This window comes from Vombatus ursinus, unplaced genomic scaffold, assembly GCF_900497805.2.
Source record: "Vombatus ursinus unplaced genomic scaffold, bare-nosed wombat genome assembly UNPS02010769.1, whole genome shotgun sequence".
Taxonomy (NCBI): Eukaryota; Metazoa; Chordata; class Mammalia; order Diprotodontia; family Vombatidae; genus Vombatus; species Vombatus ursinus.
This window is the reverse complement of record NW_020950547.1, coordinates 2,792,132-2,803,877: the sequence shown is the minus strand read 5'-3', so window position 1 is coordinate 2,803,877 and position 11,746 is coordinate 2,792,132. Positions and strand designations below refer to the sequence as shown.

At 46.2% G+C, this 11,746-nt stretch overlaps 1 protein-coding gene across 9 annotated transcripts; it reads right to left on the bottom strand.

Moving 5' to 3' along the window:
* Window positions 1–10,176, bottom strand: ARHGAP9 (Rho GTPase activating protein 9). Of its 9 annotated transcripts, none has more exons than XM_027855067.1 (18): window positions 9,695–10,173; window positions 8,478–8,843; window positions 7,856–8,076; window positions 6,948–7,169; window positions 6,353–6,469; window positions 5,959–6,030; window positions 5,343–5,404; window positions 4,929–5,016; window positions 4,518–4,613; window positions 4,231–4,329; window positions 3,798–3,936; window positions 3,502–3,603; window positions 3,214–3,312; window positions 2,287–2,364; window positions 2,058–2,111; window positions 1,668–1,802; window positions 1,341–1,446; window positions 1–876 (listed from the first exon to the last, which is right to left on the bottom strand). In XM_027855067.1, exons 2-18 carry the CDS (start codon window positions 8,791–8,793, stop codon window positions 699–701), a joined length of 2,184 nt encoding a protein of 727 aa, XP_027710868.1. In that variant the 5' UTR covers window positions 8,794–8,843; window positions 9,695–10,173; the 3' UTR covers window positions 1–698. The 9 variants fall into 9 exon arrangements, with proteins under 9 accessions (XP_027710868.1, XP_027710867.1, XP_027710872.1 ...); XM_027855066.1 differs by having other exon boundaries at window positions 5,959–6,063; window positions 9,695–9,928; XM_027855071.1 differs by having other exon boundaries at window positions 5,959–6,063; window positions 6,948–7,166; window positions 9,695–9,928.
* Between the last annotated feature and the right edge of the window lie 1,570 nt (window positions 10,177–11,746).

Genomic DNA, 11,746 nt, shown 5'->3' with positions numbered 1-11,746 from the left:
TTGTGATATATTATTGTTTTATTTGTTAAGTATTTGTTAATACATGGATTAGTCTTTTGTATTTTAAATGTAACATTAGCTTTAATAGCTACACGAGTGAAAGCAAATAGCTGTCTTATACCTGATTTTGTTAATTAAGTACCTTTTCTTGAAGGGACTCTCTTACCTATGGGGGAGACTGTAAATAGGAACCATATCTAAGTTTTGTTTAATAGATTTCCCCAGAGTTCTAGTTCTTAATGGGGGCACAATGAGACAGAGTGATGAGATAAATATGATCCCCTTTCTGAAGGGTCAGGTCACCCCCAGGATGGATCTGGGGTCTATGTGAGTCCTTCCTTATTAAAAGTGACCCTGATAACCCCTTCCCAATACATGAAGATAAAATTAGGTGGTACAGAATTTAAAGGGTAAAATGTCCCAAATAGACTCCCCCAACAAAGAACCTCCTTCCGCACTTAAAACAAAATCACAGGTTCCCCTAATAGGGAAATTCTTAAAATGGAACTCATCCATTGAAACAGACATTCTTCCTAAAATGTGTCTGACAAATGGGGGTTTTACCCAAATGTTAGGGCTAATAGATGGAAGTCCTACTCAAATGTATATGCCTAACATATAGAGGGCCTATCCCTCCTGCCCTCCATTTTCAGAGTGGAGATCATATCAACAACCTTGTGTCGGGCAGAGACCAGGATTCACGGATTAGGAAAGAGATTGGTGAAGTCATTTAGTAGCAGCTGAACCAGCTGACCAGGGTAGACAACATGGGCAGCTGGGTCAGAGGTCTCTTGCTCTGGTCGTAGCAATGTTGGTCCAAACACAATACCCAAGTTGTGTGGGGTCATTCGGTTCTTGTCTGCATGTGCTATCACCCTAGGGATCAAAGTCAGAGGGATAATGTGTATCATTCATCATATTACATGAGCACAAGACACTTTGGGGTGGGAGAGGTAAAGGAAGAAAGGAAGGAAGAGGAGGGAAGACAAAGGGAAACTGACTTTTCCTTGTTTCTAGTCCTCCCTCTCCTGTCTTGCCCCATTTCCCTCTTGTCCTTGACCTCTAATGCCTTTTGCTAATGAAATAAATGAGATAAATTATAAAGCACTTAGTACATAATAGGTACTTAATAAATTCTTATTCTCTTCCCTTCCCTGCTGATCAGACCCTATGTATAGCTCTATTTGCCATTTTTCCCTTTTCCACAAACACAGATGCATCCTTGGCTTCACCTGTACAGATGTCCTTACCCTAGGTCAGCTTCTACCTGGACCTCTCCATTTGCAAGGAATTTTTCCCCTATCCCCTTCCCTCCCACACAGGTGTTCCTCCATTATTACCTGCATAGATGTTCCAGGAGGCACCGAAGAGTGTCTTGATTGGGCTTTGGCATTGAGCCTATGAGCTCCTGTACCCGAGATAAGCGCTGCTCTGATTCAGGAAGTGCTAGAGAGAGAGGGTAATAGAAGAAGGGATGGGGAAGGTGCTAGAGCCTATGTTTAGAGAGGGGCAGACTTAGGAAATTACTTTACTGAGCCTTCTACCACTGGCATTTCTTCCCCACACTAATGGTTTATCTCCTTCTCCTACCCAAGAGCTGAAGTCCCCTATTTCTTACCTCCCATTCACCCTCATATCAAACGTCCTTCTAAACTCCCACCCCCTACCAAGGGCTTCTCGAAGGGGTGCCAGCAGTGATGGAAGGACCAGGGGCTGGGGGAGCTCCCGAAGAAAAAGCTTCAAGGCTCCTGTCACGACATGGATGTCATCCCACTCAGCACTGTCCAGATCCAGGCGGCCCTCTGTGGGAGGAAGGATGTGGAAGTGCAGAGAAGGGCACAGGATGGGTAGGGGGACACAGAGGGGATGAATAGCTTAGAAATTAGGAGGAAGACACAAGCATAGGCTATCCTGGGGCTTAACACAGGGAGTTGAGAGGTTGGGGACAACCCATCCAGGTTTAGAATGCTTTCTGGAGCAGGGTTGAAGCTGGGAGAACATGGAACACTCAAAAGATGTGGAAAACTTGGGTGGGGGTGGAAGCTCCATGTAAGTACCTTGTCCTGGCTGCTCCGGGAACAGGTATCTTCCATCAGACGTGACCGCTCGTTCTGCCAGATACAGTGGGAGAGAGAAAGGTCAGTGCTAATATCCAGATCACCAACAATCATTCCCCCTAGTCAGTGTTGAGATATTTCTCCATCTCTCAAACTTTCCAGCTGGGTCCCCAATCCCACCCCAATCCCCCATATACCAGCCCCAATACTTAACTTCCGTTCCTCCTACCTCTGTCCACCAGGAACCGAAGTTTCTGGATTATAGCCAAATTCCCACTGACTCTGTAAATACCATCCACATCCAGACCTAAAGTTGGGATAAGACAAGGCAAAGGAATGAACCTGGGAACAAGTCTACCCTATCTCAAATCCAGTCTTTACACAGCTGCCTGCATCTTCTGTTTCAATCATGGGATTCCAATGTTCAAAAATCTTCAGAAGACTTCCAATTTCTCCTCCCTAAAATACCAATTTCTGATCTTGGCATCTAAATTCTTCTAAAGTCTGCCTCCTGCCTCCTTTTCCAACCTTACATTACTTCCCTTCACATAGCCAAGTCCCAGTCAAATTAAAACACTCCGTTTTGTTCAGCCTTCTGTCTTGGGTCATGGCTAATAATTAGAATAGATGACTCCATTCCATCACCCTCTGTTGAACTTCCTTTCTTCCCTTAAAGCCCAACTCAAGCAACACTTTCCTTGGTCAGAAAGTGTTATTTGCCTTTCCCCACTTCTCCACTTAAGTGAAAGTAATCTCTCCCTCTTCAAAATCTTCTTACCCTTACCTAACAATAGCACTCATCTCATAGGTATTTATGATCCTTTTCCCCTTCAATAAGATTGTATGCATCTTGTGAGCAAGGTGTGTGAGTTCAGCACTAATCCAATCTCTTTAGCTCAACAGAAGCTTAATACTCATCTGCTGAATGAACTGAAGATCTGAGGGAATCAGGAAAGTGTAAAAAGGAGTCTAGGAAATGTGTGGAGGAGATGTGTACAGAGGGCCTGGGGCGGGAGAGGCAGAAGGTTGGAAAGTTAGGCAGTGTAGAACAGAGACTACAAAAAGGATTTGGGGAAGAGTTTGGAGTTAAAGGAAGTTTATGTGTGTCGTGGGGTGGAGGACAGAGTGGGAGGCTGGGACTCTATGGGAAAGTCACCTCTCTTGTCCACAGTATCTATGCAGAGCCTGAAAAAATTTGGCACAGTACTCCCTTCTCTCTTGCACAGAGACTCCAAGTGGCAGCCGAACACCTGATCTGGGAGGGGCAGGAGAAAAGAAGAGATTCCTATTAGCCTGGGGAGTTTATCTTAAACATAAATTTCCTCTCTTCCTTACCCCACCTCCCCCAACTTGAAGTGGGTAGCCCCCTCCAAATCACCTCGATCTTGGAAAAGCCTTTACCCGCTGAAACTCAGGCCCATTATCCCTTTTCTCCCACTCATACCTCGGAGCAGTCCCCGCTCCTGCAGACTCTGCAATGGAGGTCTCTTTGCTATCAGCCTTTTCAGCTTGTTCCTCACTCGATTCTGATCTTCAGGGCTCCGATCTAAGGAAGTAAGTTTAGGGTTGGGGTGGAAAACTGGGAGGGGGAACTGAGAAAGGCCCCAGACCTCCTTAAGCATCCTGGGACACATCCCCAACTGAGGACTAGTCACAGTGGTTCTGGCCCAACTCGTTCCCTGACATCTGGCCTTGCTCTGCCTCCTGGCTCAGGCTGTCCCACTAAATCCAGTTTCTTACGAGAGATCCTATAGCTTCTTCCTCGACGTCCTAGCAGGGGCTTTGGCTCTAGCTCTTCATCTTCTTCACCCTGGCTCAGCTCCTCAAGCTCCCCTGGCCCAGACCCAGATAGTCGCAGTTCCAGAGGATTCTCACGCTCCTGGAATCAGACAGAGCTTGGTATTGGGATGGAGAGGGGGGTCTAGACACTACTGCTTGGGGAGATGGAGTGATGAGCTAGGGAGAGACTGTTGTCCCCAACTCTGGTTCGGAGATTTGTTTGGATTCTGGAATCTTTGCATATTCAAATTTAACCCTTAGCTCCAATGTTAGTCTCATACTTTCCCCCAGACCCCACTCCTCAAATCTTGTTTGTTGGACCAAACCCCTCTGCCCAACCTTATCCCTGGATTTCCCTCCCAGACCCTACACCCTGGGCTCTTGGCCCCCTGACCAGGCGGTCGATGACCTCCCGAAGTGCCCGGTGCCAGGCTCGGAACTCTGTCTCATCATCAGACTGCAGCAGGAACTCATGTCCAGGAACAGTACGCACCTGAAGGTCAGGCCCAGGGGAAAGGTTTAGTGGTGGGAGGATAAGATTTGGGGGAAGGCAGATATTTGGGAAATATGTGGAGTCTGGCTTCTGGAAGTGGAGAGATGCTGGGTAGAGAGACATCAGGCAGAAGACCAGGACAGTAATGTATGTTGCCTGGGAAGAGAGTAGGATGGACAGTCACTCACATGCAAGACATTCTGGCGGCTGGACAGATGTCTACCATGAGCTAGAGCTGCCCCTCTTAAGTCCACACTGCTCTCTGGTCGACTGCCAGCTGGACCCTGCATGAGGGTAGGGTCAGGAGAGAAAATTGAGACCATTACTACCTCCCTCTCATGGCCCCTAACTCTTGGGTGTCAACCCCCTACCCAAGAGAGTAGGAAAGGTGAAATGGTGGTAAGGTCCTCCCAACTCACTTTATACTTGTTCCCTGACCTCCTTACTATTTTCACCACTACCACCACCACCTCTCAGTTTTCCAATCCAGTAGGTAAATGGGGGAGAAAATGTGTTTCCCACTTGCCATTCCTCTCCTCTCTTCCTCATTATGCAGACCCTCTACTCCAATACCCCTTTTCCCAGCGCAGAACTCTTACCCATACAGCAGGAACTGAAGTTGGAGGAACTTTGTAGAACACCAAGCTATTTCCTGCCAACACCACCCAGGATGAACCCCAGTTCTTCCTATAGGGAGCATTGGGAAAATCATCACACCCCAGGGAGATAACTCTCCCTATCAACACCCTACCTCCTAGATCAGGGTATTCTTATGGATAGATTTTGGGAGTCCATGGACTTGAATGTGAAAAACATTCTATCTATATTTTCACTAGCCTTCGGGTCCTTTCGTGATCCTATATATTTAATTTTAAGCATTTAAAAACATGATTGTGAGAAAGGGTCGATAGGCTTCACCAGACTGCCATCAGGGTGTGGGACCCAAAAGAGGGTCTCAGATCTGCCCTCATTTTTCAGTTCCCATCCCCCATGACCAGCTCCCCAATCCCCACCTGAGCTTCCGGCCTCCCTCAGCAATCTTTGTCTTGTTGAGCATGCCAGACTTTTCCACCTCCTGTGTGGGGAAAGATAGAAAAGTTATCATTAGACCCCACGGAGGTGTGTTCCAGGGGCTCGGGAGTTATCCCAGAGGAGCTTCAGTTTATTTACTTAGACATTCCTGAAGCTCAGGAACCATCTCCAGAAGTCTGAGTGGATATTTTGGAAGAAGGGTAGGGTTGGTCTGAATTCAAGTAAGCAAACATTTATTATGCTTGGAAGGTGTGTGTGTGTGTGTGTGTGTGTGTGTGTGTGTGTGTGTGTGTGTGTGTGTGAGAGAGAGCGACAGAGAGAGAAAGAGAGAAATGTGGAGACCAGTAGATAGCACAATAGTCCTAGCTTATTTTCTACTAAGAGGGAGAAGGAGTAGCTGAGGATGAAAAGTAGATAGACTGATAAGTATCACTCGAAGTTGCGAAAGAGGTCAAAGTGCTCTATGAATATTCAAGGAGGCAGAAACCACTTTCTGCCGTGGAAGTGGAGGTAGAGATGGGGTTTTAGAGAAGCATTTGGACAGGACCCCAGAGACCCGGAGAACACAGGACAGTTAAGGTGGAAAGAGAGACTCACGTGAGGGTCATCCAGGAGCTGAGGCTGGGATCTAAGGGCCAGGGAGCCTCGGGAGTTGTCCGAAATGGAGGTCTGGGAGGAGGAACCGGTGAGGCAGAGTGAGGACTGGGAGAAGAGATGGAAACCGTGGGCGTTGGAGAAGTCAAGCCTTCCCATCTCCACTCCGAAGTCCGGCGGAAGACAGGAAGGAAAGAGTACCTCTGAGAAGCAGGGGGAGGGCGGGGAACAAAGGAAACCGCGAAGTAGAGAGGAAAGATCAACCCAGGGGCAACCGAGGTGGGGTGTTTGTTTTGAGGGGGATCGGGGAGTTTGATGGGTGGGGCAGGCTCCCAGAGCAAAGGGACGACTAAAGATCTTCCCTGGCGTGCAGGTGAGGGAGTCAAAGATATCTCACTTGAGCGGTGAACGTCTCCTTGGTTTCTGACACCTGATTGTAGAGTCCCGCACCCTTCTCCTCAGCCTGCTGGGCTTGGGCATCTCTCCCCAGATGCCCTTCCATGGAGTCGGGGGCCTGGCCGCGTGGAGGAAAGGGGAACAACCGAAACTAAAATACTTTTCAAAACAGCCTCCCCAATCTCTTCACTTCAAAAAAGGGTCCTTAACCTGGACCCCAGGAACTTGGTTTTTTAAAATATATTGATAACTTTTTTGCTGTAAGATTTATAATATAATTTGTTTCCCTTGTAATTTTGTGTATTTTATTTTATGCATTCGAAAACGTGATTCTGAGAAGAGGTCCATAGGTTTCCTCAGACTGCTGAAGGGGACAATGACACAGTAAATTTTAAGAACCCCTCTGCTTTAAAAGACCTTCCACAGACCCTCAGATTCTTCATCTCACAATTGGGAGGGATGAGGAAATCCCTCCCAGAGAAGTTTCACCTCTAGAAGGGGGAGGGGCAGAGATGAGTGAGGTGCCGGGCGAGAGAAAGGGTAGCAGTACACTCCAAAGAGGAAGGCCTTTCTTTTTCATAGATGAAAGGTCTCACCTTTTCACGAGCTCTTCGGGGAGGCTTCCAGGACGCCTGTCCAGTCAGGGAGTGGATGTAGAAACAGCGACCAGAGTCGAGGTCCAGATGCTGTTCCCAGCAGTCCAGCCGCTGTAGTGGGGGCCGAGTAGGGCCTGGGGGTGGTGTCTGGGAACAGCGGCGCAGGTCCACCAGGTTACAGTACAGAGGGGGCTCGGACATGGGGGACCAGGGTCCCGACTGCTGGGGAGGGGGCGCGAGAAAGAGACGGTTAATATAAAGATGCTAATCCAAACTCCTTAATTTTGTTTCCTCTTCTCCACAATCCGATAGCCTTTTCCTCCTTGTTCCGGGCCGCTCAGATTGTTTTCCAACTCCAATCCCCTACTCCCTATATTTTTACCACCAGCTCCAGATTGGGGTGTCCCTGGTAGACTTGTCCTTAGCCGTTTCTAATCCTCTTGCTCCCCTCCCCTTAACTTTACTCCTACTGGCTTCCTGTTGCCAACTTCCCCCCCAACACATAACTCTAACCCCAAGGCTGAAGGAAAGGGGAACATGCTGCCTGCTTGGGGGTGGGGTGGGGCAGGGAGGAGCTTGGGGCTCCACCCACCCACACCGCCTGTTCTCGTAGAAGAGAAGACTTAAACTGAGCCCCCTAACTCCGGGATCTAAAGAGCGGACATTCTCGGTTCCCAAGGAGGACAGAGTAAGTTCGTATTGACTGGGCCTGTAATGGGAGGTGAGAGGTTTAGACCTCAGAAAAGATGGGGGTATTCCAATGACCTGAGGCTTTGGGGTGGGTGGACATTGCAAGGAAATCAGGCCATTTGTTCTTTTCAGAAGTGTACAGAGAAGTCAAAGGTGCCATCGGGCCGAGGACTCAGAGTTAATTGGAATGATTTTGGGGTAAAAGGGGAATTTCTCACTGTGATGGTATTGGTCGTAGTTCTCAGGTCTTCTTGAGAGTGTAAATGCCCAGTCAATCCATCTGAGAGGGATTGGAGTGGGCTGGGATTCAGTCCAGTTGCACTAAGACTTCTTCGTATTCTTGGCGGAAGAGGAGGCTGCCAGGACAGGCTGGGGGATTTACCCTGGGATGACTGAGGCACGGACAATTCTTCCAGGGAAGAATGAAACCGATTTGGTTCTGGTGACAGAGAAGGGCAGAGGGAAAATAGATTTGTAACCTACCAAATTTCAGGTGGCTTCATTTTTCTGGGGGTCCAATTAATTTGGGATAGGCAATAGAAAGACAGAAGACAGAGAGGGAAAGTGGTGGGGAAGTGAAATGAGGATAGAAGGGACTTGAAATGCTAGAGGCCTGGGGAGGGAGAGATTGGCAGGAAAAGTTGGAGCTACTTATTAGAGATATGGGGATCATTTGGAGAAAGGCATTGCTAAAAACCCATGAAAAGCCAGTTTAAGTAAGAATCACTCACTAATAATTAAGGGTATTATAAGAAACAAGGGAGTTGGGTGATGTGGATTGTGCGTTGGGACTTACTGAGGGGTGTTAGGGTTGGGTGAGAAGAGGAGGGTTTCACTTACTAGGGACACAGAGGAATTGGCTAGTAGTAGTGTCAGAGGCCCTCCTAGTGGATGTAGACTCTTCAGCCACATATGCAGCAGGAACAAAAAGGGGTCGGGTGTTCCTAGGTGCTCCCAGAGGCCTCACCAACCACCAGTCTGGGTTGGTCTTTCGAAGCAGGAGGAATCGGTCACCTTCAGCTAGAGACACCTGCTGGCCATCTGCTCCCATGTAGGTGAAGCCATATAAGATGTAGAGGCGGGCTCCCCGGGATGGGCCTTGGGCCCTCACCCTAAGGGTGTCCCTGGTCCCTGGCCACCATTTGCCAGAGAACATGGCAGTTAGAAGCCCGTGGTCACCTTTGAAGGGGTAGTGGCATCAAATACCTAGAGTGAGACAGAGATCAAGAGCAGTAAGACAGATGGTCAGGGAATCAGTGTGAAGAGATGTTATGTTCTCAATACTGGAGTCAAAGTACAGTACATTAGTTCTTAGAGTACAAAAAGATGATGGGATTTAGTGAGAGGTTCTTGGAAGGGAACGCCTAAGCCCAAGACCAGGTGGGCGGTGTACATGTCAGAGAAGCCTTTGCCAGAGGTGAGAGAGGATGTGGTCAGAGGGCTGGGTCAGGGACTGACTGACAGGGACAGGAAATCATAGAGCAACCTTAGCTGTTATTTCTTCCCTTATATATTTTTCAGGGCCCATTGTATCCAGTACTGAAGAGTGACTGATCCCGGTTCCCACAGCCTGGGCTGGGGAGAGAGGGAGAAAAAGTCTGGATAAGGCTAGAGGTCAGACACAGGGAGAGATAAAAGCAGATACTCTGAAAGACAAAGAGAAAACGACTGAGCTAAAGACACACAACACTGAAGTTTTTTTCACTATCATTTCAGACTTAAGGCTGCCCGTTTCCTGTGCTGCCTTTGACTTTTAGAGACAGAAAAGTAGACAAAAAAAAAAAAAAGCTAGAGAGACTGGGCTAAAACTACAGAAATACATAGAGACAGGGATGCCAGCTTCTCTCAGAATATGATTTCTTACACTGAGGAGTCGTTCTACAACTCTAAGTCCCCAGCAGATTATGAAGGAACCAGTATCTGATTTATGGAAAGTAAAAGAGGGTGTTCCTCAAAATCCTGCAAAGGAGAAGGGTAGCTTTCCCTCTGGCATGACCAACACTTTTGATATGCTTTAACCCGAAGTCTAGAGTCTACTTTTTCTTCCCCCTCCTTACCTGGCCTACTCCTTTTTCCCCCTTTTTGTCTCAGCTTCCTCTACATCGTCTTAGGTTCACAGCCTGGTTGTGTGAGGAGGTGACCAAGGTCCCCACCGGCTGTGACATCAGATAATCCACTCCCTTCCCCCAACATGTGACAAGAGGGCTGGGCTTGATCTCCAGGGTTCAACCTCAGTTGGCTGAATCATGATTGACCCTTACTTATTTCCACTTATAAAATGGGGGCAACCTTTCTCCCCAATCCTCTCTGTTTCCTTTGGGAATCTGCTTGGGATCCAAAGGAGAAGAGGTTATTTGCATAATATATTTGTATGATATTCATTTAATTTCCAGTTCCTTCCCTTCTCATTGCCCCTCATCTCTGTGCCTCATTTTTCTCCATCTCCCCTCCCTAACTTGTGTTTGGTTAAACAGTTCCAGCCTAGAGAAATAGCTTCTTACTAAATGCAATTAAGATCTCTTCCTCTCCCCCATCTAGTATGAGATTAATGTTCTATTAACTAATTAAATTATTTTAATTAATCAAATTAAACTAATTGCTTTAGTTACTTTCTGTCTGGTACTACTTCTGACTATATCTAATTTTTTTTTTAATTTTTAGGCAATTGGGGTTAAGTGACTTGCCCGGGGTCACACAGCTAGTAAGTGTCAAGTGTTTGGTCTGAGGTCAGATTTGAACTCAGGTCTTCCTGACTTCAGGGCCTGTGCTCTATCCACTGCGCCACCTAGCTGCCCCTTATACCTAATTTCTAACTGCATTTCTTGCAGTGATAGAAAGCACACTGGATTCGGACTTCAGTTGGAATCCTGTCCATGCTTCTAACAAACTGTGACTTGGGGGCCTCTTTTACAGGATCATAGAATACAGAGCTGCAAGGGACCTTAGAGATCGCTCTTCACAAATGAGATGAAGAAGCTGAAGCATATTTGTGATCTGCTGCAATGACATGACAGTCTGATCATTCCCCATCACCATCTCTAGACAAACTGGACTACTCGTTGTTCAAATATTCCATGTCCATTATGCCTTTGTACAAGCTGTCCCCTATACCAGGAATGCTTTCCCTCCTTGGTTCTGCCTCTTAGAATCAATCTCTAGCTTCCTTCAAGGCTTATCTCAGGGCCAACAAATTACAGGAAGCTTTTCCTCATCCTTTCTCAAATTTATCTATCTACCTATTACTTGATTTATTTTCTTCATTCATCCTTATCCAGAGTTATAGGACAATCCAGGAATATGTCTGGCTATTTCCTTATTAATGACTAAAAGAGTAACATTTCATTAACTAATTAACATCATAATATTAATAAACTAGCTCCAAGTCATCACCTTTATTTTATTAAACATAATTTATGTAATTATAATTAATAAACATAAAAAGTAGACTCTAGACTTTGGGTTAAAGCATATCAAAAGTGTTAGTCATGCCAGAGGGAAAGCTACCCTTCTCCTTTGCAGGATTTTGAGGAACACCCTCTTTTACTTTCCATAAATCAGATACTGGTTCCTTCATAATCTGCTGGGGACTTAGAGTTGTAATAATAAACATAAACATTTTCCCATATACTCATATTTCTCTGTATATCAAAATCCTTTTTCTCCTAGACTTAAATAAACATTTGTTATTAACTATACAATTTATTAATCATGTAAACAATACTACAAAGACAAATATATATTTAGCTGTGATCTCTCACACAGCTGAAATGTTTTAAGTTATTATTTATGAAAGAAGTTTTTCAACTTTTTAATAACATGGAGTGGGGACTTCAAGTTGGGTAATTAATGAGTGAGAGGTTTAAATTTTACTAATTTATTAGAAAATATCATACTTAAAGAAATTAATTCAGGTTACTCATTGGAAGGTCAAATACTGAAGCCGAACCTTAAATACTCTGGCCACATAATGAGAAGACGGGACTCATTGGCAAAGACTCCGATGTTGAGAAAGATCGAAGTAAAAAGGAAAAGGGGACAGCAGAAGATGAGAGGAATAGATAGTGTCATGGAAACAATGAACATGAATTTGCACAAACTGCGAGAGATAG

Bases quoted from the DNA above. Each gene is read 5' to 3' on its own strand.
- ARHGAP9 (XM_027855063.1), bottom strand. From the start codon at position 8,793: ATGTTCTCTGGCAAATGGTGGCCAGGGACCAGGGACACCCTTAGGGTG. The intron at 8,077-8,477 runs GTAAGTGAAACC...CTCTGTCACCAG, and splicing joins CCAATTCCTCTGTGTCCCTA to AACCAAATCGGTTTCATTCT. The intron at 877-1,340 runs GTAATAATGGAG...TTTGATCCCTAG, and splicing joins CTCCTGGAACATCTATGCAG to GGTGATAGCACATGCAGACA.